General features: G+C 37.1%; 1 protein-coding gene across 2 annotated transcripts in view; it reads right to left on the reverse strand.

Moving 5' to 3' along the window:
- Positions 1–26,806, reverse strand: part of HTT (huntingtin) — an 81,359-nt gene that overhangs the window by 18,953 nt on the left and 35,600 nt on the right. For both annotated transcript variants that reach the window (XM_036381564.2, XM_036381563.2), the window contains 24 exons: positions 26,303–26,430; positions 25,539–25,649; positions 24,901–24,978; positions 23,573–23,796; positions 22,997–23,075; positions 22,700–22,861; positions 21,717–21,772; positions 20,778–20,926; positions 19,974–20,110; positions 17,871–17,987; positions 16,392–16,514; positions 15,622–15,860; positions 14,171–14,313; positions 11,086–11,293; positions 9,501–9,642; positions 8,081–8,260; positions 6,440–6,616; positions 5,517–5,593; positions 4,151–4,289; positions 2,514–2,636; positions 1,461–1,674; positions 1,111–1,256; positions 471–648; positions 92–184 (listed from right to left, as the gene is read on the reverse strand). In XM_036381564.2, the coding sequence (XP_036237457.1) occupies positions 92–184; positions 471–648; positions 1,111–1,256; positions 1,461–1,674; positions 2,514–2,636; positions 4,151–4,289; positions 5,517–5,593; positions 6,440–6,616; positions 8,081–8,260; positions 9,501–9,642; positions 11,086–11,293; positions 14,171–14,313; positions 15,622–15,860; positions 16,392–16,514; positions 17,871–17,987; positions 19,974–20,110; positions 20,778–20,926; positions 21,717–21,772; positions 22,700–22,861; positions 22,997–23,075; positions 23,573–23,796; positions 24,901–24,978; positions 25,539–25,649; positions 26,303–26,430 (3,423 nt within the window). The remainder of the gene's footprint in view (positions 1–91; positions 185–470; positions 649–1,110; positions 1,257–1,460; positions 1,675–2,513; positions 2,637–4,150; positions 4,290–5,516; positions 5,594–6,439; positions 6,617–8,080; positions 8,261–9,500; positions 9,643–11,085; positions 11,294–14,170; positions 14,314–15,621; positions 15,861–16,391; positions 16,515–17,870; positions 17,988–19,973; positions 20,111–20,777; positions 20,927–21,716; positions 21,773–22,699; positions 22,862–22,996; positions 23,076–23,572; positions 23,797–24,900; positions 24,979–25,538; positions 25,650–26,302; positions 26,431–26,806) is intronic.

The raw sequence follows: 26,806 nt of genomic DNA on the forward strand, positions 1-26,806 counted from the left end.
CATTGTTAAAAATAGTAGTAATGGAAAGGGTACCAAAAAATATTTCTTCAGTGAAAGTTCAGGGTAGAAGCAAAATTCAATGTTTACTCACTCTGTACATTTGAATCACTTTCCCCCTCACTTAAAGGTTTTGAAGTATTCTTTCTTTCAGGACTCAGAAGTTGATTACCAGGTTCCACAGCAACTGAATTGGAGAAAATATTTGAATGATACAGCTATTACCTATTTCATATTCCATTTTTTAATCAACACCACATAGTAGTCAAATGTTTGACATATCCAAAGCATTTGCTAAGTTCAAAAGTAAACACTAAATTTTAAACAGAAAATTAAAGTAGTAAAAACTAAATGTGTCAAACAAATTACTAATAAGGACTCAAAGGAAATATTCCAGACACACAGCATTTGATCAATGATGACTGGCAATCTATTAACAAAACTTTTCTCCTAGCTGATCAAACTGCACTCACCTGCTTCTATGATGAATCTAATGCAGTTAATTAAGGAGCAAGCATATGTCACATGAGCTGCAGAAGACAGTAAATTCCAGAGACTAGGCTGCTGTAGTGTCAGACAGCAACAATCCAGACCAGCTTGAAGATCTACACTTAATGGAATCTGGTCATGCACTAAATGCCATGACAGTGCCTGTACAAAAAGAGAAGTTACCCATTAACAGCAAATTCTCAAAAGAGAACAACTTCTAACCAAGGCTGACTTTTTTTAATTCAGCAAAATGTAAAGTATTAGTAGCAAATAATATTGGGGCTTTTTTCCCTCAGAAAACACTATTTATTTTAAGTACAAGAAAATTATGACATCTATATACTGTTTATTAAGTGTCCCAAAAATCAGTGCAAGGCCCATTCTCCCAAATGGCAGCATCAGTCCATCAGTCAATCAACCTCTCCTTGTATAAAGCTGTCCTTGTCCCACAACCCAAATCTGATTTGCTAGCAGAAGTCAAACACAAACACTAAGAAGAAATTGCTACAGTTAAGACAAAAGAATTGCCCCAATCAAAAATTACTCAGTGATGATCAGTTTAAGAGAGAGTTGTTCCCCCTCCCAACATTTCATCACATCTTCAATTATGGTGTAGTTTCTTACCTCTACTGACATCACTACGAATTTCAGGATGTCACCCTCTTTGTCAGGAGGAACACGGAGACCAGCTGGTAGTTTTGAGAGTAACAACAAATACTGAGCCAGTGCACGACAAAGTGTCATCATAGACTGATACATCACCTCATCTCCTATAAAATAAGACTGGATGAAATCTAGCAGTTTGATTTTTTTTCCATTCAATAAACCTTTTTCAGAACTATTTCATAAGCACTTTTATGCCAGGTATCTTGATTATTTTTTTTTTTAATAGTAAGTTCATGTATTCACAAGACATCTGTAAAGTATCTTTGCAGAGGAGAGAATAAACTTTAAAAGATCATTATTTCTATTACCAAAGATGTCGCTTAGTTTTTTCCAGTAGGCTGATGGCTCAGTTGGCAATAGTGGCTGAAAAACCTGGTGGTTGGCTGGAAGGTTTTGTACAGCAGAAGACACATGGTCCAGAGTTACTCTCCAAGCTGTTTCAAAGAGGCTGCTCTTCTGCTCCCTTGAGATCTCATTCATGCCAAGGCTTAAACAAGGTGCTAACAAGCTTAGGTTGAATTCCTGAAATCAAAGAGGAAATTTTAAAACATTGCTTTTAAAGTGAAACTAAGTATCTGGTGGTATTATTCTAACACACTAATGTGGTGGTAAATTTAGAGTTTATTGATTAACAAACTTATTATTAGCACCTCTGCTCTACTGTGGTGTAACAATATGGTTTAGCCCACACTGGCTCCAAATTTCAATTCCAACCAGTACCATATTGGAAAGAAAAATCAGTATGTTTATTCCAAATTTTCAGGACAATGTGTAAATAAAGTTTAAGGATGACAAATATACAAGGAATCTTCAAGTAATAATTTTTCAAACAAACAAATCAAGTATCTTTTTAGAAACAGTTTTTTTACTATTATTTCTGCATACCAGCAGCAAATATCATGGTGAGAATTTGAACAAAAGACATCCTTAGATACAAGTTGTCCTTTATGCCAGATTTACTGTCTGTGGCCTGTAACTGGCTTACTGCAAGTCATCCAGCACAAATATTGAAGAGGTTACAGAAACAGCTGGTCTTGGAAAAGACTGTATGGTAAATCAAGATTATGTAAAACTGATTGCAATATATAAATAAACCTTGGCTTCCACTCTATCTACTCAACCTGTACTACTAGTAAGTTACTATTAGCAACACTGCTAGACTGATATCCACTGTTTTACACAAATATCTACTATTTTAGTTTCTAAAATTAAGTGAATTAGTATTATCAGTATATATTGTCAGTATTATACAAATTTGAAATGTTTACATTCAAGAATCTAAACACTTCAGATTGTAATCTAGTAATACTACCAATAGGAACACTTGAACTACTTTCATCATCTTCCTCTGACCAAGTTACCTTGCTGGTCATGAATGAGTTCAGGTCAGGCTGAGGAATCCTATTTACCAGCTCTGCTCCTTCCAGAAGCGCTGAGTCAGACCTGATGTAACACTGTGACCGCACTAGGGACACGTACCAGTCCTTCAACGATCAAAAAAGGAAATTTATTACATGCTTGTTTCCAGAAAACAACACAGTATATGGAGGGAGAACTGCTTGTTAGCATTGCATGTCTAAGACATTCATAGGCTACATTAATTAAAAAAAACCAAAACCTTAAATTAAAAAGCAAGGCAAAACAACCAACTGGTGAATGGAAATGGAACATCTTAAACTGGACCAATGGATGCTCAGTGACAAGTTGTCTATTTCCATCAAGTCTGGACAGGAAATGAGGAATCATATAGACTGTATTAGGATCCTAAACCTGATCAGACAATCTAGAAAAAAAGCATGGAATACTCAGTAGTCACACAAATATAACAGTGATTAGAGAAAAACCAATACTATAACCAAGGAAGAAAACCCTTCAAAGAGATATATAATAAATATAAATAATAAATGTAAATATAATAAATATATTGTATATATATTTTTTCCCCAAAGATTCAAATAAATTTGCTGACACTAATTAATTAGAACACAGCTAAATCTGTCAGAGTTCAAGGAGCATCTGGACAATGCTATTAGTGATAGGATTTATTTTTATGTAGCCCTGTGAGAATAGGGAGTTGGACTCATTGATCCTTATGAGTCCCTTCCAATGTAAGATATTCTATGATTCTGTGAACCATGCAGAAGTTGTGGCAGAAGCACACAAAAACTACTTTTGTTTAGAATTTACAGTGACAGACAAAGGAGATTGTTGGGGTAATTTGAAGACAAAGCTATGGGTAAATGATTTCTGGGCACAGCATTTTCTCCTGCTGTCCAAGTAGGTCTCAACATCTCCCCTAAGCCAATGACTGCTCAGACTCATCCCAACTTTCAGCTAATCAAATGCTTTTTGCCATCTCAGTTACATAAGTTTCCTATTACTGTGTATCACTATAGAACATGGAGGGATGAAAAGGAGAAATTATTTGGACCATGGGACAAACTAGAAAAAAGGAGGACAGAAGGCCCCAAGATTTGCTCTTAGCCTTCCACTTTACTTGGAAATAATCGTGTCTAAGTTCATGAAAGACAGAAACAGTTCAGTATTCTTGATTGTTCTCTGAAAGTAATTTAAAGCTGAGAAGGACAAACTGAACAAGCAATGTTTAATTTCCAAGAGACAGCCAACAACTTTCAGCAAACGAATAAAACTAATAACTGTAGTAAAACACATCAAGAAAACAAGATTATTTATCTGTCTCTATTGAACTGTATATAAATCTTTCCATTAAAGCTGAGCAAAGAAACCAAACTTGGTAAATTTTTCACAGCACTGTCAATATAACAAACATCTATGTTTGTGCTAATCATCCATCCTAAGTTCAACAGTCAGCCAACACACATGAAATTAATCACTGATCTATATTTGAGATACCATATGACAATCCTGAGAGCATTAACTGCACAGTAAAAATAAGCTGCATTTAAATATTTTGTAAAGAATAAAGCTTGATTATAGCCAAGGCACTTCTAGTGACTCTTTCTAAAGATAATCTTACTTTGTCTAGAACTACATTCTCTAAAGGTGGCTGATCTTCCCCATCCAGTGGGTGTGAGGTGACCAGAGGTGAGGGACTGGTTGTGTCTGGAGCTACCATGAGACGAAACCTATCCAGGAGTGAGTAGAGTCTTTGGTGTCTGAAAACAGAAGAACACATCAGCACAGAGCTATCTCAGCTCTGTAAACCATTTAAAAATAGAAAGACATCCAGTGACTCAATTCCAATCCCAGGACAGAAAAGCACTAGGGTCCTCAGTTTTTTGTTAGATACATGCAGTCATATGATGCAAACTTTCTTCGGGTATCAGAGGCCAATATTAATTAACTCAGCACCACCAACAAATAAAGATTTAAATTTAATTTAGTGTTAAAATTAGTGATATACCTAAGCTTAAAATACAGCTTTATTTATCCAGCACATCTTTTAATGAGTAAGAGGAGTCAGTGTACTGATTGTTTGACTGCAAAAAATACATTTTAACAGATGCTAACCAATAATCCACTAAAACTATACTTCTATTAAAAAAATGATCCCCCACTGTACTAAAAACTCCAGTTTCTGGATTTTTGTCAGTGTCAGAATTTTTTTTTTTGTTCAGTTTTTTTTTGTGTGTTTTTTTTTTTTTTAATTCCACTACTGCTATCAAGAACTTGTACAAAGTAATTTTTTAATTTTTTTTTCTTATTAAATTGAACATTACCTATGTAGGCACATTACTATTGATCTACTGCAGTCTCACATTTTATGTTCTTTCCCCTATTAATTTCAGTCAACAGATATTAACCTCAAACACCAATGACAAGAGGAGTAAATAAAGATCTTTCCAACATCAACTAGAAGTTTTTAAAAATAATAGTAATTTGCTCTTTTTTATACCAGCAGTTTAAACAGCCAGAAGACTAAACAGTTAAAACTTTTAACACAGTTGTCTGGGAGGAAAAAAAAAACCAAACTAAAAAAACCCAAGCCCACTTAGCTTGAACTGACAATATTTTGCAAGTTTGAGGAAAATAAAATTCGCTTTAGTAAAACAGATTTTGTCAAGAAATTAATCTGCAGCTGCTGTCTCTCAAAAGTTAAATACTGAGTGGGATGCAGGAAAGAGAATTTGAAGCAACCCTCTAGAGCTTGCTTCAGTTCTTAAGTAGTTCTTATTGCAAATTCAACACAGCCAGCACAACTGCACCTTGGACCAGAACATGCCAGCATCTTATGAGAGGCTTTAATCCCAGTTTACTCCCAAAAACAAGCCACTATCTGACCTCTAGGAAAAAAGCCAAAATGTGGGAAAACAGAGTTAATACAATTTGTATTAGAACATTACCTAGTTTGACATTTTAATGGTATTGTTGGTCTTATTTACCTTGCTGCTAATCCACTGTTTTGAAGGTACTCCTGAATTCTATCCAGTTCTTCAACTGGTAACTGAGCAATGCTATTCTATACGAAAAAAAATGACAAGAATTTTACAGGACAGATAGATGTAAAATCCCAAAAAATACTTTTACCAGATCAACAATAAAGAGAAATAAAGTAAACATTCACTCTTGGGTTTCTGTACTCGAAATGGCTCCCAAGGTATTAGAAAGTCTCTTCTTTCCCAGCCTCACAACTGAAGAAGTTGAGATTTGTCAGTTCTGCTTTTCAAGGTTATTTATTTTTTTCTTATCTATAACATCCCTTCTCTGACCGGCTGAGATCTGTCTGGCAGGTCAGTTTGTGGCACACTGACTGCCCTTGGGGTGGTGTTAGCTTTTTATACTAAGAATTAAGCGTACTTTATTTACAATAATTTTCCAATATCTATCACCTATGTTAGACAGTCTGTCTCTGCTCTAAACCAATCTAGAAGTGTCACCATCACAGCAGAAGATGGAGGACAAGAAGAAGAAGGACAGGACACGCCCAGATTCCTCCATCTTGCCTCTTAAACCCCCATTCTAAATCCCCAAAATTCTACTATTTTGCCCTATGATAAATTAACTATTATTCTACTCAAACTCTTGTGGCTTGTAAATCTTCACACAAAGCTGGTAATTTTTTCAAAGGCTAAAATTGAAGGCACGGGTGTTTTTGACTCCATGCCAAGGTCTCCGAGCCCCCTGCCAGAGTCATCCAGGGCAGTCAGAGGAATGTCCCGGGCTCCGACAATTCACGTATCTCTATACAAAATACAAAACTTTCTCAAATGAAATCACTTAATCATATTTTGATGTCCTTTAAACCATTGCTCTTGCCAAGCCTGGTAGCACCCAAAGTGCTTGCCAGGCAGGGATTGCTGTGTACCTGCAGAGTTGCTGCCAGCAGCATCTCCACGCGGCGGCAGGCCAGGGTGTCCACCATGCGCGCCAGCACGCGGAAGGGCGTGCACAGCAGCTTGTCCACGTACAGCGTCAGCACCGCCCCAGACTGGCTCAGGTGGATTCCCTCCAAACACTGCAAGGTCTTCTTCAGGGTTGTGGGCTTCATGTCCAGCATGGAACAGAGAAACAGACCAAAACATTTACAATCAGTTTGGAATACAAAGATCTTAAAGGGGAAAGACGCTCAGATAAAAGTACCTGATCAATATAATCGTCTCTGTGTGAGTTACTGGGTCATTTAATTAATATGAACAATTAGTTGTTTGATGTGCAACTGTAAAAATTCACTCTTACAAGAGTAAACAAAGCATAGGGAGCAAAACTTTTAGGGGAAAAAAAGCTACAGATTTAAATGAAATTGCAAAAAGCTTCGAATACAGTGAGAAGATTCATCTCCTTTTGAAGAAGGCAGAACATGTGCATAGTCAAGACACGTGACAGTACAGAAATCCAGACAATCCTTGGGGGGTTTTCTGAGCATATGTTAAGAAACAGCAGTAACAACTCAGGATCAAAAGGATGTGCAAATAATTTTTAAAATTTCTTTTATTTTTTTAAATATGAGCAGCAATTCAGCACTAATATTCTAAAGGGAAAATCACAGAGACAAACTAGTTTGACTCATGAAAGCAATCTTGGTTTAGAGCAGTCTGTTAATACCAGCTATTTTAATTTTACTGTCTTTCCTGATAATCACCAAGCATTTCACACAGTGATTACATCTTCCATTAAAATATATTCAGTTTAGTTCATTCTGCTGATTCTCAGGTAGTGAAGCCCAGACTAATATCACATAACTTTAAAGCTGCCCTAAATTTGCACAGAGACAATGGAAAGAGATAGGAAACAGCACTGAAGCTACTCAGGGTGCAGGTGGCACAATTATCTCTAGATTATTATCACATTAATCACAATTATCTCTAGAGAAAGTCCAGCAAATGAAATTTCCCATGATTAAGAGAGATGCATACAGCCTTACATCTCTATAAAACATCATCCACTCCTTTTAATTTGGAAACTAAAATAATCAACAGAAATAATACCCTGAATTTCTCTGTGATTTTCCCTCACCAAGTGGCTACAACTTTCAAAACAGATCAATGGGGAAGGCATGAGCTCACAAATCATTTTCATATTGCCAGGGCCTATGAAGATGGACTGGTTCCTACTCCTGCCTTTATAGTTTTATACTTTTATACTACTACTACTTTTATACTACTACTACTTTTATACTTTTATACTACTAAGGCACTGAAATCCAAGTTGAAAGTTACAGCTTTAATTTACCCATCAGATATTGATTATGTGGGAAATATCCATTAAGGAAGAAAAGCAGCTTAATCATCTCCACCTGAATTCATAGATTTGATGGACTGGAACACATCTAATGCTGAAGTTGCTAATATAAGGTTTGCTGCTTGCATTTTTAAGTAAGTGACTTTAAAAATAAAATTACAAGTTGATAAATGACCCAGAAATGTCAAACTTTGCATACTTATCAGTTAAACTTATGCTGACATGAAGTGACTTTATTCTTCACAAGAAGTCAAAAAGTTAAACTTACAGCTGCAAGATTCTCACAGCGTGACTGAATGGCCTGGATGAAGAGACCACTGGCTGCTGAATTCCTGTGAACAGCACTGATAAAATCTTGTACTGGAGGCTCATGGGACAGATTAATCAAGTCCTGAACATGATTCACAATAAGCCAGGTCAGGTGTTCTGAATCATGTAGGTTTTGACACTGAAGGGGAAAAAATGAAAATTTCATTGCAGTAATTAAAATTCAGATTTTAATTACTAAACATGATACAACATGAAGTTTCTCATATATAATTCTGGTAGTTATTTTGAAATAATGGCAAAGAGTGTCTATATCTTAATACCACCATCATTATTTTTACTTGATATATTTTCCAAATGTTTTGCTCTTGTTGCAAATTAAGGTGTTTACCACGAACATGCAGCTTATTTTTCTGAAAACACTAAAAAAAGGCTAGAAACAAGTAAATTGAGAAGAAAAAAGGTGCTGCTTTTAATGAAATGGGTTTGAAATGAACATACAGCACAGAACTGTCTTGCAAAATGTGATTTTCATTTAGGCTTCTTAAAAATTTCTCATCGCTACTGGCCTTTAACACAAAATGAAGAATTGCTGGAAAGCAAATTCAAAGAGATCTGTCAATAATTAATGTCAAACCTTTAAAGGCTTGTGTATATCAACCAGCAGTGGAATGCAACATGAAAATATCTGTAGAGTTAACCAGGCAATGCTGAGAGCTTGTACAGTACCTCAGTAAAGAGGTTTTGGAGGATTTTACCTTAGATGACCTCTAATCTGACCCTAGGGACTGTCCATTAGTACTTGAAGGCCTTCCTAAACACAGCTTTCTGTTGAGTTGAACCTGAAAGGAATGCAGTTTCCTTACCTCAAAACTGATCTGAGGTGCAAAGCCAAGTGCAATACCTCCTACTACTGAAAACTCACTTCAGAAGTTCCCAATGAACTAAAACTCTAATACTGAGGCAGCAAAAGGCCAAAGCCACAGAAATTGGCTTTACTGGAGAACCAAAATGGAAGTTAAAACGTTAATGTAAAGCCTCTTTTCTTATGGTGTAGAGATGGAACTTTGTTGTCTCCTGGACACTGCGCTGCTGCTGCTGTGGGGAAGTCTGGAACTACTTAGTGTGCCCCAAGCACCTCCCAAGTGAGGGATGTGATACTCAGGAGGTGATTCTATTGCCCACCAGGTAAACTTTACAAGTCAAGAGAACTCTCAGCTCAGAATAAAAAACAATGCCAAATGAGGCCATATCTAAGCTTACAGAAGCACCCTCTGAAAATAAAATTACTAGTTTCACAGATCTTCATTTTTCACTTAACACACTTCACTTTTCAGTTAACACATATCAGTAATAAATGACTGCCAGCATCCTAAAATAACTCAAAACTGTAGTTATAAAAGTCATAATTCAAAACTTACAACATAGTCACAGAAGAGAATGAGTGCTCCTCTTCTCACTATCTCACGATTGCACATGCCACGCTTGGATTCCAGGTCAGATTCATCACTGTCTCCAGATATGTGAGGGCTCAGCAATTTCGTAGTAGAAAGGCTGTGTCTCCTGCCAAAAGTACATTATATGTTGTTACTATTTTCTTGGTATAGCTACTGAAACATGAACAAAGTGCTTGGAGTATCCTACCAATGCCCTTACATGACACCTCTTTTTCTGTAAGCTTCATTCAAACATTACACTTCCTTGAAGTAGACACTTTGCTTTCCATCATATCTTGATTTTTTAACAATTGCAGCATTGCTTATTACTTTTTCAGACAGTCTAAAGAACCAAATGAACTATTTAAAAGAAAAATACAGGCTGTTGCATCTCTGGTAGGAACCAAATGTTCTTGAGCACTTAGTCTAGTGTCAAATTAAAAGTGATGCCCAATCCAGAAAATAGATGATACTGGTAAATAAAAAAAAATGTACTGCTATTATAGCTCATAGAATCATTAAAGTCGCCTGTATGATCATCAAATCCAACCTTTAACCTAGCAGTACATCATGGCTCACTACTAGGCCATATGCTGAAGTGCCACATGCACACACCTTTTCAACACTTACAGGGATGGTGATTCCACCCTTCCCTAGACAGCCTTTTCCAATGCCTGAGTAGTTGCCCTGTTTTCTCATAATCCTGGTAATTCCATGTTTCCACAAATTAGAATAATATATTTTCAATATGTAAGGTTGAACTGAAGCAAGAATCTCACATTTGTGAAAATATTGATGCACTTCAGTTGTAGAGCAAGATGAGACTGTCCAACACTCCCTGCACAAGCACCAGAAACATCCCTCAAGTCACTTGTTCACCTCCTCTACAATTAACACAGAGGAATACCCACCCTCACAGAAGGTCCCTTCCTTATCCTCCAAGGACAAATCATTCCAATGCCTGACAGGTGAATAAACTAACTTCAGACCAAGAGCATACCCAGTTTAGAACCAACCTCCACATTTCAGACAACCAGTGTCAAGTGAGGTTATTACAGTGCTCAATGCTAATACCATGTTTTGACAGCATTTAGCAAGAGACCCACTGTGATCAGATAATCCTGTAGCTCCAGTTATATGATCATATTGTGTTATCACAAACACAACAGTGTCCATCATCTCCACTGGCTGGTTATTGCCTAGAAAGTGAAATATGAGGTCTCCATATAAACATGAAACACTGAGTATGTTGCTATAGTGATTTCCATAGTTTCAATATAAAGTAGTACAAAGATGAAGTTTTCTTGCCTTAAAAGTGGAGAGATTACCTGGCAGTTCTTCTGAGGAGCAACTGAGTGCAGGACACATTTCCTTAGTTTGGAAATCACACCAATATCAGAACAGACAATATGCACACACATGAAGTTAATGCAGAACTACATTTCATAATCCAAGCAGCACCATTCAGTGGGCTGACAGGCTTGGCAGAAAGCAGCTGGATTGTTTTAATATCATTTTAGAAAATATAATTATATGAAACACACTACTAGGGAACAAACCCAAAACTTACTTTGGGGTTTGATGCACTTCTGACCACCAGTTGTAGTTGGTATAATTGACAAGAAGCAAAATATGACACCAGAGGAGAACTAAAGAAGGATGAGTGGGAATCATGGACTGAACAAGGTCACTCAGACTTTCAAGTGTGTAGAAACTACCATCAGATCCATCTCCTGTAAAAAGTCTGGTGGCTGCAGCTGTGATTCTTCGAAACATCCCTGAAAACAACAAAACCACGTTAGAGTAAGAAAGCTCTAGTCTGAACTCTGAAGTTTTATAATTATTCAGGGTAGAATTCCTGCAAGAAAGGTAAATTCTAAGCAGTTTTACAAATTTAAGGTAAGTGATGAAGTTTGCCCAAGGGCAGTGCGTAAACCAGTAATTACCAGCTCTCACATTCAATAAATAATGTTTAGAAAGGTTTCATGGCAATTCTCATTTATCTGATACATGAAAACCTTTATTAAACTTTAAACTGTCACCTGTGGACCAGGGTTAGTTTGTTGTTTGTAAATTAAAACACAGATGTTCTACTTAAGAACCATGAGGTAACTCCTCCTCTGAATGTTAAGGAAGAACACCTATGAGTATCCTCCTTCAGAGGATGGCTTTCCAAACACATTTAGTTGAAACTAAATTTATTCTCTTTCATCCAATTTCTAAAGTGCAAAAATTAGTATGGTATTCCTGCCATTACCCTGAAAATGGAACACTCAGCCAAAAAAGCAGAATTTTGCTTCCTAATGGCTGATTCTGTGTTTGTAGGCCAAAACAAAGGTTGGGAAAAAAGAAATTAGAAAATGGTGGGAAAACAAGGAAAGTTGTCTAAAGGTATAGGAGACTTTGAGTTTCTATGAGAGGATAAGATCAGGGGGGAAAAAAAGTTTCTTCAGAGTCAGTTAGGAACCAAGAGCTAATGAGAATAATGAAGGAAATCTGCAGTGTTACTTTCTTTCCTTGCCAGACATACAGAAGAATGGAGCTGTAAATTCCACAGCCATGTGGACCAATTTAAGCTGCCCCCAGGAGTGACAAACACACAATGTCAATAGCAAAGAATGGGAAAAACAGCTGAGTCTCAAATCTCTGGTTCCACTTAGCAAAGCAGTGCTAGCCCATTCCAGCTCCCTGCATTTGCAGAAACTACACCATCTAGTGACTTCCTACAGTCATAAAGCCATTGCATGCTCATCTTTTACTGTGTTCATGCCTTTTATTTCTCACTTCAAAGGAAGAGATTGAGAATGTTCACTTATAATCTAGTAGCTTCCTACAGTTGGAAACATAGGAGTCAGCAATGCTCACATTTTGAAAAAACTGCAATGGATGAGAAGACAAAACATCCAAGTAGAACAGTGGTTAGAAATTACAGAATAGAGCTTATGTTTCCACACACAAATTGCTCTAAGCTAGACCCATAGTTAGGAGAATGTAACTTAAAGAGAAAATAATTGTGGAGGATCTAACTGAACAAAAGAAAAGCATTACAAATTCAGGCAGTTAGTTAATCCTCAACCTAAATAAATATGTTATGACATGAAAATACAGCCCAGATGTCTGAACAACTTTTCTTTTACCCTGTTACACCATACTGGTACTAGTGGTAGTAATATACCTGAAGTTATTTGTAGTTTTACATTAAAGTAATTTCTAGAGATCATCTAATCCACATATCCCAGTGTTCTGCATGAGTATTTTAATATTTAATTTAAATTTTGAATGAAAATGTCTACATAATTCCTGGCCAGACTCCCAGAGCAGCCTGGAAGCCAGTCACAGCAGCAGAACTAGCTGAGCCTTCCTTTCAGTTATCCCCAGCTCCCACTGTGGAGGAACCCACTGCCCCAGTTTCAATCACCAGCTTCACTTTCTGATTCCATTGCTCCTAGCTTGACACCATTTAATCACTTTATGCCAAAACACCCTGGTGTAAGTTATTTGCTATAATATTTGAGTCAAATATTTCTCCTAAACATAAATTAATACATAATTAAAATATATACTATTATAATTACATAATTTTATATAATAAAATAGTATAAAACATATTTCAATTATTACTGTAACAGACACATGGGTAAAGAACTGTCACTCTGTATGTCCAGAGTTCTGGGTTCTAAAGCACACCTAAAACAAAGATTAATTTTGTGCTTCTTCACACACACTCCTGGAGCCTTTGCACCAAGAACCTCAGTTTGGAGAACTCCCCTTTTACAGACCAAGGCAAGAGAACACAGAGTTCCTTGTCCCATGTCCCCAAGGAAGCCTATGCAGAACCAGGGGCTTGCATCAAGACCTTTTACACTGCAGACAACTAAGAGTAAACCAAGGTTGCATTTCAGCTGCAAGCCAAAAATCAGAAGGCAAAAAGGGCAGTCATAGCAAAGAAAGAATAAAGAAAAAAGAAAGTCACAATAGTACCACTACTCAGAAATGAGACTAAGGAATAAAGCCAGGGACTAAGGAATTACCAAAGGGGTAGGCATTGAGTATCCAGCAGAAGAAACCTAAGGGAAAATCTCCAAACCTGAAGAAAGGAACTCAAGACTGGCTAGCTGGAAAAGTGCCACCTTTCCTGGTTTTCTGGGGTGGTTGTTTTGGTTTTGGTTAGTTAGATTTTTGTTTGGTTTGTTGGGGTTTTTTCTTTTTTTTTGCTTGTTTGTTTTATATATTTTTATTAGTTATGGCAAAAGCCAGGAACCTTCCTTGTCATGAATCTGAGCTAGTGGTCAGTGACTCAGTGTTTTAAGCTAGACATACCAACCAACCTCCAAACTGAGACAAAGCATGAGAAATACAGCCACAAATTTGGAATGTTTTGTGTTTTCTGGACTGAAAAATTTTAGACAGTTACAAGGAGAGATGAAGAGTCACTATTTACATTTTGTTCCACAAAGACAGAAGAAATGTGCAAAATGTGCCCTGCATGCATAAGCACCATGTTTGGTACGTTCTCTACATGGAGTAAGTAAGATATAACATCTTCAGCACTTACATATTCCTTCTCAGTAGTTCAATGCATTTTTGAGTTGTCTTGGAACTTAAAAACCACCCTAGCACTGCATGCTATGACCTGGGCAACATTTCAATATTACCTGATTTGAAGATGTGTATTAAGCACATAAGCAGTGTGCCCAGCTCCTGGCAGTAGAAAGTATGTTGCTGTTCATTCATGTCTACTTTTAATTGCTTGGTAACAATATCTTCCAGTAGAATGCCAACCAGTTGTAGTAAGAATCTTGAAAGAAACACATACACAATCAATAGAAAAATTATCAATCTTTCAGAAAAAGATTAGGTTAGCCAATGAGATTTTGGTTTGAAAAACAAAATACAAAGCTCTTGTCCATCTGTCCTAAATAACATATTAAATTAAATGCTACAGAACAGGTTAACCTAAAACAAACAGGATATCATCACAAGCATGTCAATAATTACACATGAAATCCAGATTATCTCTCATCAGCTACAGTCACAGTAGCATTGGCCCAACTCACTTACAAAGCAAATATTCAGAATGCTGTGGTGTCTTTATAGTGATTTGCTAAAAGCAATTGAGCTAAACCAAACTCAAACCAATCTGTGACAGTCACTGCAGCTCAGCTGAGCAGGGGTAATTCAGCAAGGGACAGCAATTCACCTGTTTACCTCACCTCACCTATCCACATTCTACTACACAGATTCTTTACCAAACCTCCAGCTGGGACAACCTGTGGTGTCAAAAGAAGCACCAAAAGAGGGCATTTGAGAAAAGCCATCCTTGCTCCCAGCCATGACCATGACTCCATTACTCACATCACTGCTGTTGGACATAAGGTCACAGTATGGGTGTCCAGAAGACCCTCTTCCCACAACCCACAACCCTCAGAGTGAGCTGAATGACAGGAAACAGCATTCTATTCCTATCTGAAGTTCCCTACTTGAGTAAAATGTTATTATTTTCTTAAACAAACAGCTATTTCAAATGCTTTCCACCACACTAAAACATAATGCCTTAATGACAAACATCATGTCAACATAGTACTGCTGCCATCTCTCCACGCTTCTTTTGCCTGAAGTTTGTTACCATCCAAGGACATCAACATCAGAAGCCAACTAAACAAAGCTGGGTCTTAAAAAAAAGAAAGAAAGAGCAGAACTAACTCAATAGATTTGAATCCCACTGCTGCCAAGTTTCAAATACAGAACCTGGGCTTCCACTTAAAGGGATGTTTCATCACTCAGTACCTATACAGAAAGGAAGGAAAGCAGTGAAGTTTCTGGACCTCATTTTCATAGGTCCAGGATTCACTCATTTATCAGCTCTATTAGGTCTCACTGCTTGAGAAGAGGCACCAACACAATTCCAAGTTCTAAAATCTGCTCAATTTCTCCATCTCTGTCCATCTCAATATTCCTTCCTCCACACACACTTGTCCCATGTCAACTTATTAACAGACATGATTCCATTCAGACAAAAGTTTTATATGAATTAAATATTGCCCAATGTACTTGTGATTTCTCAGAACTCTTTACCTTACCCCAGGTTACTCAAAAGACAATGTACCTGGAAAATGTCTCTTCAGGTGGGTATTTCACCTGTTTGACCTCAGTGTGATCCTCTGGTGTGGACATGTTATTTTCTCCACATCTCAGCCTGTTGATTGCTTGACATGAAATCAAATATGGTGAGAAGGAAAGCTCTTGTATACGGGATAGAACAATGTCTTCTGTTGACTGTGAAATCAGAACTCTAAGGATAGCTAAAATTCCAGAAATCCAAAGCTGGACAGTGCTCACTGATGCCTAACACAAACACAGAAATACAGAAGATTGAATACTTTTGAAGTTAAATAACAAACATAGAAAGGCATTAAAAAATTAGCATTTTCATTAACTTGTAAAAAATCAGACCCTTTTAAGAATGGAGCAAACCAGAAATAAATTTTAAGTTCAGATCTTACAAAATGCTATTCCTGTGGTAACTGTCAAGCTCATATTCACTGGAAAACAATCTCTCAGCTATAAAAGCATTACTAACACTTGTGTAAGAAAAATGTAATTAATTAAATTGCATTCTATTTTATTGTAACAGTACCTTCCTTCACATTCCTGATCCTCAACATACAAAATGAAGGAAAGTAATTCATAAGCAGAACACTCCTGTATCAACTGCTCTCAGCTGGGAAATCACATCAATTCTGGCCAATTTGTTCCCAAATTCTGCTGCTGGTACTTGAACATCACTTAGCAAATTATTAAAGAGAAACACATTCTCTTTAGTTTTGCATGAAAGATATCAGAAAAGATTTCTCTTTTCTGAAAACAGTAGCTTACCATTGTTTTAGGAGTAACAAACATGCTCCTTAAAAGCATGTCCACAGGGCGAAGGGATGAAGGGGCCAAAATTTCAAACAAAGTATTCAATACTCCCAAGGCATCATGAGAGTCTATATGCATCTGTGAAAGAAAAAACCAAAACTAATTTCTAACTGTCCACTAAAGGTAACTTAAAACACAAAATTTACACTCTGTGTTTTAAACATCTCCATAACATCCTGTAATAAAGCTGTTCTTTACAGTACAAAATTCAGAGCAACCAAAAGCTATGAAAGATAAATTTAAGTTTCATTGCAGACCTTCCTAGACATGAGTTTTAAGAACATGGACAAAAATCTGTCATATGAAATCCAGTGTGCATACCACATTTGGAGAAATAGGCCTTATTCAGAGAATGAGACCAAAAGACTGACTTGTCATAAAATTTAGAGACTTTTCTCCTCCCTGCACATCCTACCAGGTTTATTTATAGACTGCAATGCTGGTCACGATTAAGCTTAGGCAGGTAACTAGGAGAAAAGAAACCTAATCATCAGAAAAGTGAACAGCTACAGTGGTAGGACAGCTTACTTGAACAGATTTCTAGATAAATTATAAAGTAATCAACTGCAAAAAAGCAAAGGACTGGACTACAAATCTAGATGCCCCTAAGCTGCTTAAATAATTTGGAAGATGATCATGTGCAGTCACACAAAACAACAGCAATTTCATTTTGTCAGCATTTTAGCTCTGCTCTAGAACTGTTGTCTGATCCTGCCCACTCTCCCCAGACATGAGATCTCCTCCCAGGATTGGGGAACTGCCATCATGGAGCAAAGAATATCTGGGGCTAGAGCACCTCTGCTATGGAGACAAGCTGGGAGAGCTGGGGTTGTTCTGGAGAACGCTCTTCCAGTACCTAAAGGGGCTACAAGAGAACTGGAAAGGGACTTTGTGCACAGGCAGGTAGTGACAGGACAAGGGGGACTGGCTTTACACTGAAAGAAGGTGGGTTTATATTAGGAGGAAATTCTTTACTGTGAAGGTGGTGGGGCACTGGAATAGGCTGCCCAGAGAAGGGATGGCTGTCCCATTCCTGGAAGTGCTCAAGGCCAGGTTGGATGGGGCTTTGAGTAATCTGGTCTGCAGTTAGACCCACTGTAGCCATGAAAAAAAGTAATTCTGACATTCTATGAACATGGGACCATCTTCACACCCTTAAGTAAGTGTTCTGATATTATCATGTATCTAAGAGAAACAGAATGACCTTCCTCTGGAGATGGTCTTGGTCATACTGCATCTACTTCATGCATTTAAATATGAACTTCATCACTTCAAAGACTAAAGTTTACCTTGCAGCAGTTGTTTTTTCCAAATATGGCAACCACAAAAAAATTGTCTTCATATAAAAAAAGGAAAAATCAAAAGCCACTATTGATACATACATTAGAGCAATTATTTAAGGTGTTGGTAGAATTAAAACAATGATAGAACCACCTGTTGTTTTGCAAGCATTGGGAGAATGATGTCAGCTATTTGCCGAGACAATCTCTTCCATTTGTCTTCATTTTCTTTATGACACTGTTGCAATACCAAGATGAACATTTCTAGCACCTGAGAAAAAGTAAAAAAAAAAAAAGTAAGTAAACACCCATACTAACAGAAAACATTCCAGTTATATCATAGTAGGAAAGAATCTTCATTTCAACCACCTACCAAAAAGACGAAAGGGAAAAAAACCCACATGAGAAAATGGCACGTTTTTAAAACCCCATTTTCAGGTTAAAAACCTGTTTTAGTAACGAGGTTTTTGGCAGTGGTTTTTAAAGACTTTTCTTGTTATTTTTATAAACTAGAAAAAAAAAATTTGCTTTGTACTTTTTAAAATGGTATTTGTCAAAAGACTACTCAAACAATTGGAAAAAGAATCATAAATCTAAATACCACACCACTTATTCAACAAAGAGGGGAGGAAGAAAGAGAGCAATTTTCCACATGTATACTCTGTCTTGACTCTAGCTCAAATAAAGTTTAAATTCGGTCAAGGAAACAAAACAGAATTTTTATGGGGCTCATCCACCTGAGACATGCCACTTTCACATAAAAATTTTAAGAGACAACATAATGGAGCACACCAAGCAAGGAGCACTTCTGGTAGCTGGATGTGTTATAGATTTGAGGGTTATAGAGACCACATGTTGAAGGACAGGCAGACAAGAGACACAGCAAGCAAAAATGTTAATATATGGACTGGCAAGGGGGACAAAAGAATCTGTTTGAGGAAACAAGTTAGAGCACTTGTAAAGCAAATTCAGGTAGCTCAGATTAGGGAGAGGGAGATTCCCAGGTGACTTTCTTCCCAAAAGATTTTCTCAGGAGAGGAGATAGGAGCAATTCCAGGCTGAAAAACTTAACTCTGGAGCTCTATGGATGGCAGCTCCAGTTGCAACAGAAAAAAGTTGAAGGCTGCAGCTCTGGGAACCTCTCAAATGTCCAGGGAAACCAGTGCAGACCATCCCAGCCACAGCCAGGGAACAACAGAACAGCCCAGGGTTGGTTTAGACATATTGCACCAGCAGAACAGGGCAGAATAAGAACTACAAAGGGGATGGTGTGGGAAGAGCAGTGCAGGGGTGGTCTTTAATAGGTTAAGTGTGTCAGAAGGAGATCTGCCAGCAATTGCAGTACCTTATATAACAAAGTTATTCACTATTTCACATCATGTGTCTACAGAGTGTCATTTCATACAGTTATATTAGTCATTTTATGATTATAAAACTACAAATTCAAAAGAAAATGTGGATACACAAAATTACCCCAATCTGAACACGCAGTTCTAACAAATTATTTTGACAAGATGTACTGACTTTTTTCAGAAAATACAGTGCTTACATTAGCATACACCAGAACTGCATTTTCACATTATGAAAGAAAGGCACATTAGGTTTGTTAAGCACTTGAATAAGCAGTAAGATCCCATGTTGATCATGACACTTCTCTCAAAATTACTTTTATGTTTTTCTTTAAAACAAAGTGTATTGACAAAAGTCATTGTTACACTCCTACAAAGCAGAAACATGTTTTCCAAGTCTGGGTCAAAGTAGTAAGTCATAATAAACACCTAATTACCAGTGTCATTACCTTGTTCAAGTAAGTGTTATTCAAGATACTGTTATAGCACAGCAATACCTAAATCATCTCCATGCAGCATCTTTCCTAATTTTAAACTTGTCTCCTTCTCCATTTTACTCCCCTTCTTTTAAGTTTCTTCTCTTCCACCAACCTTCTGTTTATTCTGTCTGCAACACAGCCAAGATCATGATCCCAAGTGGAGCTTTTTAGTTTTTTGTTTTCTAGGCTTGACTAGGAAATTCCACAGATATGTTACTTGACCTGAAATACTAATTTGTACTGCAGAACCTTTCCCATATCCTAAAAAAATCTTTGCATATTCTCTCTATAAGGAAAGATACCACAGAGGAGTCCAGCTACTCCAGTTTTGTAGAGGAAATCATTAATAGTGCCTGAGCACTTTTAGCAGTCACAGCAATGTTACCCTTTCACAGACCACAAAGAGGGAGCTTCATCCTCCTCTCCTACCTGATGGTACTGGATAAGTCTCAGCAGCATTGACACTACAACCTCCTTCTGAGTTTCCAGCTCTTTTCCAGCATCAGCTTTATTTGTTCCTCTTAACACAAAGAGATCATGAACAATGGGTTGCAGAGCTGGTATTGCTGAAACGAGATGTATTTGCTTTAGTATGAGACAAATCACTCCTGAACAGTGATTTCTTGAACTAATAGTTCAGTTCCTAAAAGTAAACTGGGTTCTAGTTCATTAAAGGTTTTACCCATACCTAAAAACACTCAAACCCCATATTTATCATGCATAATGATGGAAATTTTTTTACTTCTTTTAGAAAATTTAAATTATAGACACATTTTACCATTCTTATAGAGCTAAAAAAAGATATTTTGATAAAGTATTTCTCTGCAGAATCACTGGAAAGTATGAGAGAAATGCTTCTATTAAAGGCTGAAAGTAGAAGGAAAGGGAAGTGGACAAAAAATTAAAATCAAAGCTTGGCACATACCGCTAAGTTGTGAACTTATTAATGAATTAAGTTTCAAATAAAAGCTTTGCTGCAATTATGAACAATGCAAAATGTAGGGCAGCAGTGTTTGTGTGATATAATAAATTTCCTGAAGGAATTAAGTGAAAAGTATTTCATGTCTTAAAAGTTAGTGTCTTCTGGAACACTCAGTATGATAAGAGTTTTCTATAGCTTAGTAGTCAACACTGGATTTATTGCTGAACTATAACTAATAAGTGTTGATGCCTTTTTTCTGTCTTTCTTTTTCTTTTTAATAGCTTTTTTTTGTTGTTTTGTTTTTGAATTACCATGTGTAACAGCTTTCCTCCCACTGGCCATGATACCATCACACAGCTGAATGATCTTGGGAATTCCAATTATTTGTTTGGAATGATATCGCTCATAAGACAGCAACACCAGGAAAAAGAAGATATTAGGAATAATTGCTTCAGACTCCCTGGAAACAAAACAAAAAAAATCAAGTGTCAAGTTTGAATTGCACAGCTTTGTTCTTTTTACAGTCAAGGTTTTTTTGCAGAATATGTTGTTCTGGTTTCATACAGTACTTCTGTAATTTTTGTGCCCTGTTCTATACAATGGGATTTTTCCTCAGGGATTTCTTTAAATCTTTGACCATTACAGTTACTAATATTATAACATACTGTCTAATGCACATTAGATTATTTCTGTAGAAGATCCACAGAGCAAAAGAACAATTTCTCTCTTCATTAAAACTCAAGTGTGAGAAAAACCAGAAATAACTGACAGTAAAAATTTCACTGACTTCCTTGTGACCTATTGGGTCCTATACAATGTGTACCAGGTGACCAGAGTGCATATGGATTCACTCTGAATCCAAAACAGGAAAAAGTAGCTCTCCCTTAAGCACTTGCATCTAGCAATGAAATGCTGATTTCTGGAAGCACAGCTTTGGCAGGGGAGCCCAAAGGAATGGGCTTACAATACCAAAACGGAGAAACAAAACAACACAGTTGAAGATATTTTTTTTTTTTTCCGCATTTTACTTCCTGACTTTTTCAGTCACGTGGAACCTAAAATATCTGGAAGAGTTACCACTGGAGCCAGAGAATAAACGAGCACATTGCCCAGAAGAGAACTCTCCCTTTCTCATAAGGCAGAAATAATCAGCAAATCTCATCACTACTTGTAACACATCACTAATCTGTCTTTCAGAACAAGACAGTTGCAAACCCTCATTGTTCAAAGGCTCTTTGCCAGTTCCATACCTGAACTGTCCTACTTCAATGTATTCAAACTGCTTAAGCACAAATCCAATAAACACCTAAAGAGAGAATAAAGTGTGCATCAGAACAGAGACATTAATTTCCTTTGAAACCATTTTGACAGTTTATAGACAGGCACTGAAAATCATTTGCACCACGTTATGAAATGTTCCCTCTGCAGTTACAGAAGATGGAGAAACCTGTTGAAGCTTAATTATAGCTTGCATGAACTTATGCCACGTTTAACCTGTAGTCTGTATATTTTTAAGTATATCTTCATATTTCACTCATGAAATACAATATTTGAGGTATTACAGTCAAGAATTTAAGAATCAGCCAAAAATCTAAACTGAGATAAAATCCAAAGCACTTATGCATTTAAAAGAATTATCTCTTTATGAAACAGATCTTTCTTTCTGTCTCTCTTTACAGAAAACTTAAGTATTGTAAGTCACATTCATTTATAAACCTGAAAATCACTGTAGTAAATAAAACACTTCTAAGTAAACCACTTAAATTTTATGTTACAAATTCACTGCTTCTATGGACAACTACACAGACTACTGTATTTGCCACTAGCTCCCCTCACTGCTATTAACATCAAACAATAGCTGTCAGCCACAATGCTCACTATCAGTGATTAGGAAGTCCATACTCTCAGTATGGAAGAAGGTATTTCCATTTTTAAATGAAGTTTTATTTTAGAAAACTGACTGTATTGTTCACATCATTTTATTCCTAAAGTCCATCTCATAAGCAGTTCTTAAATAGTTGTTGCAGAACTCAAAAAGTCATTTACATGCAAAAAAAACCCCAGAAGTCTGAAGCTATTTGTGGCTGAGGGCTGGGAAATTGAGTCTCACCCTCCTGTAAGTCTTCACTTTTAGTACAATGAATGGACTGCTGGAAATATTTTTGCTGCAGATGTTAATTGAGCCTGCTGGTGAGAGGTGCATGACAATTTGCAAGTGTGGTGAGGTACCAACCTGATCTGAATCCAGAAGACAGTAGTTAACTCTCAGCTGAACCAGTTGAGCAAGCAAGTCTAGAACTTGTCTCTGCAGCTGTACCGACGTTGTTGTTGTGTATTGTTTCAATGCTTTTATGACAAGGGGTTCAAATAAACGAATGTGATTGTGAATAGCATTCTGTAATAGAGAGATTTTAAAGTAATCTAACACCTGAACACATCTCTGATTCAAAGAACCAAATTAGTTTTAAAAGGAGGAAAAATGTTTTAAATCTAAGGTACAGCTTTTTCAGGAGAACACAGATACAAGTACCTTATCAGCACGATGCTTTGCTGCACTGGAAATGCTAGTTTTCAGCTGTGTAGAAACTTTCTGCAGCACATCAAACCATCTGTTACAAAAAAAAATACAAAAATCCCCCACACATTAAAAAAATACAACAAATATACTGTCCTCAGATGCATTTTACTGTGCCAATGCCAACTTCTCTTTATCTACTTGACTGCTTCAAGAATTTTAGTAAAAACAAAGGGCAGAGACAATCTACAATACACTTCTATCATTTTCTAGTCATTGCTTACTAATCCTTCTGCCTTTCCTTTAACTCACTGACTATTTGCTGTATTTATAAATTAATAATATACTTTTGAATACAAGCATTGAAAATTATTATGCTTTTAAAAAACTTCAATGATATCCATTTTAATGACTTTGCTTTGGGAAATAGTTAGTGATAACTGCATTCAGGATGTGCTCATCAAGACAAGTTCCTCTCTTAAGTCTGTATTTTCAAGTTACACAGCACAGCAATGATACTCACAATTATGAAAACCACTAAGAACAGACTCAAGTTCAAGTGAACATTATGATGTAAGGGAAGGAAGTTACCCTGAAGCATCGTGCTCCTGCTCAGCCTGCACCATGTTCCTCAGACTGGCATCAGCAAGGGCCTGTGTGAAGTGTGTGTAGGGTGCCATGAAGCAATAGTGGTAGAGGCCAGGCCTCAGGTTGGAGGAACCCAAGCGCTGAGCTTTGCCTTGAGCTTTGCTGGGGTTTGAAGAGGAGCCATCGTACTGAGAAGCCAGATTTGTCCCAAACAATGTTTTCAATAACTAGAGAAGAAATTGGAAGGAAAAGAAGAAAAGTTAACTCTCAGGGCTTTAGCTGGTCAGAGTGACCATGAGATAAGTTAGGAAGTCTCTCTTTTCCTAGCCCAGCAGTCGAAGGAGGAGTCAGAGCTCTTCAGTTTTCAGTCTCAAGGCTGTTTATTGTTCCTTATCTATAAAATTCTTTCTCCTGTCCAGCCAAAGTCTACTCAGCAGGACAGTCCAAGGCACTTTGCCTGCCCCAGGGCGGTGTTATCTTTTTATACTAAAAACTACATGTACAATATTTACTATTACTTCCCAATACCTATTACCTATGTTAGACAGTGAGCTTCTACTCTAAACCAATCTAAACGTGCCAACATCACAGCAGAAGATGGAGGCCAGGAAGAAGAAGGAGAAAACACTCCTTCTTCTAAAACACTCAGATTCCTCCATTTTGCCCCCTGAACCCCCATTCTAAAAACCCCCCAAAAAAATCTATTTTTCACTCTGTGACAAACTGATTATTATTCTGCTTATACTTTTGTGGCTTGCAGATCTTCATGTAAGGTTGGTAACTTGCTCCACGGGTCATAATCAAAACCACAGGCGTCCTGGGCTCTGTGCCAGGGTCTCTGAGCCCCCTGGCAGGGGTCCTGGCAATCCAGGACAGCCAGAGGGGTGTCCTGAATTCTGACAGTTAACATTTCAGGAAAAAAAAACCCCTTGACTTGTCTCTCACTGTAATTAATCTTTGAGGACTTAAACCTAAATATTTAATTGGAAGCTTGGAAGAAATCCATCACAAGGCAGTCAGTTCTTTGCTTTCTAGGGTTTTTTTGATGCAGTTAACTGGCTAAAGAACACTTTTGGTAAGGTAGGAAACAAGCTTGTTTTCTGAACATCAGCAAAAATAGTTTTGTGAACTGGAAGCATTTCAAGAGGGAACTAAATCAAGTTACAGAACAAGTAGTGAAAATGAAAGAAAATATGCTCTGTTTGCTCCACCTGGGCCAATGTTTCTACACAGCACTTCCCTTACAAGCATGGCCATTCTTAGCATCCAATTGAGAGCCAAAGGACATCAGGATTAACAGTCACACAACACGTAAAAAAGTAACTTTTTACCTGCTGTACACACACTGTTGCCATCGTTGGCTCTCTGTTGAAACATGATTTTAGATATCCCAAAATTTCTTCTACACACTAGAAAATCAGAAAAACAAGGGCATTAAATTGATGGTTTTTTCATTATATAAAACATTACAGTGAAACCTGGTCAGTAGCACAGGTTTTTGTACTAAGTAAAACTACATTAATTTAAGGGAAATCAAGGAATTAAAGAAAGAAATAAGAAGTCAACATTTTCCTCCTAATCCTACAATACTACAATGTCTAACACCACAGTTAAGGAGAAAAAAATAGCAAAACACAGGAGAGGAAGGAGGGCAATAGGTGTTCTGACATTTTGTATATTTAGACATATGAATATAGGGAATGACTGAAGGCAAACGGTTTGGCTGGAAAGAAAAATCCCCAAGTGAAATTTAAAAAGTAAAAAATTATTCCAGTTTTCAACAGCAGCAATTTAACCTGGAGAATCTACTTTAGCCCTTTATTCAACTTTGTGGAAGGACAACACTTCTAGGACTACTGCCCCTTGGAGGAGTAGCAATTTGAAATCAATGATACGTGCTTTCTTCCCAGTATGGACCATAGATACTGGACAAGTTAACTATAAAACATAAAACAAACCAATCTTATACCTTTCCAATGTCCTGAAGAGTAGCAAGTTCCAAGATTTGAGAGAGGACATCTAAGGCAGAGCGTAAGAAACATCCAAACTTCTCATTTGTGTTCTGGAGATCCAAAGTAACCTGTTCCCAGAAAATAAAACCACATTCCTTGACAAGGAGACACAAATTACTAGAAGAAGTGGGTATTGACACAAAATGATCTTTTGTATAACATTTCACTGACAGCTTAGACTGCATTAAGCATTGCTGGAAAGGCAGGACTCCATTCTGACTAAGAAAAAAAAAAAGGGATCTTCTTGCTTGAGGAAGGCCTAGGGCACTGACAAGCAATGGAGCTGGATGATGCATTTCTGATAAACACAGCAGGTGTAATAAAAACACAATCCTTAAAGTACGTATCAGATGACCAACTCTCTAAGGAATGCATCTTCTGTCACCTGAACTAATGAGGAAAAAGCTCCCCCATCCTGAATAAAGTGCAGAGAGAACAGACATGGGGATTTATTTGGGATTGCCAAGCCAGCAAAAAGTCATTTGGTACCAGCAATAATGACAGCAGAGAAACAATAGGGTGACAGTTCCTATCACGAGTTGTTGTTTGGTCAGTTTTTGTTTTTATTTGTAGTAGTTGTGATTTTCTTTAAATTCTTTTTTGTGTATATAAACTGTTTGCACAGGTAAACAAGTGAGCTGACAGAGGCAGAGCCTGTTTGAAAGAAATAAAGTGATTATCCAACTCCATTATAGTCCAATCAAACAATATCATGCAGTACCTTGTAATTAGCATGGGTTGCTTTCAAGACATCATATAACTTCAGGTATGATGGAAGATGATAAAAGCTTCCTACTGAAGATGATTTACTTGTTGGAACAGGTCCTGTAGCATCAGTTTGCCTAGAAGCTTAAAAGAATATCATAGATTAGCACAATATGCCTTTTCTAGGCTGCTCATGACATGTACACAATATAATTTACTACATCTGCATGTTTTTTTCAATCCACATGTATATTCCAAACTACAGACACAAACTATGCACATCTGGAAAATGAAGAGCATTCCAACGATCCAGCCTGCTGTGGTGAGAGAAATTAACCCAGAGGGCTTAATACTGAAGTGCATGTACAATTTACAAAACAGAATTAACACATGTTTCCTTCATTCATTATTAATGAAAAAAAAAGATTTCAAGATTCAGAATATCATTTCCAAAAGCAGTAAGTCAGTCCTGCCAAAAGCTGGAAAGCAACTTTCAAATTTCTTTTAAGCAACATATGTG

The sequence above is a fragment of the Molothrus ater genome, chromosome 4, assembly GCF_012460135.2.
Source record: "Molothrus ater isolate BHLD 08-10-18 breed brown headed cowbird chromosome 4, BPBGC_Mater_1.1, whole genome shotgun sequence".
Taxonomy (NCBI): Eukaryota; Metazoa; Chordata; class Aves; order Passeriformes; family Icteridae; genus Molothrus; species Molothrus ater.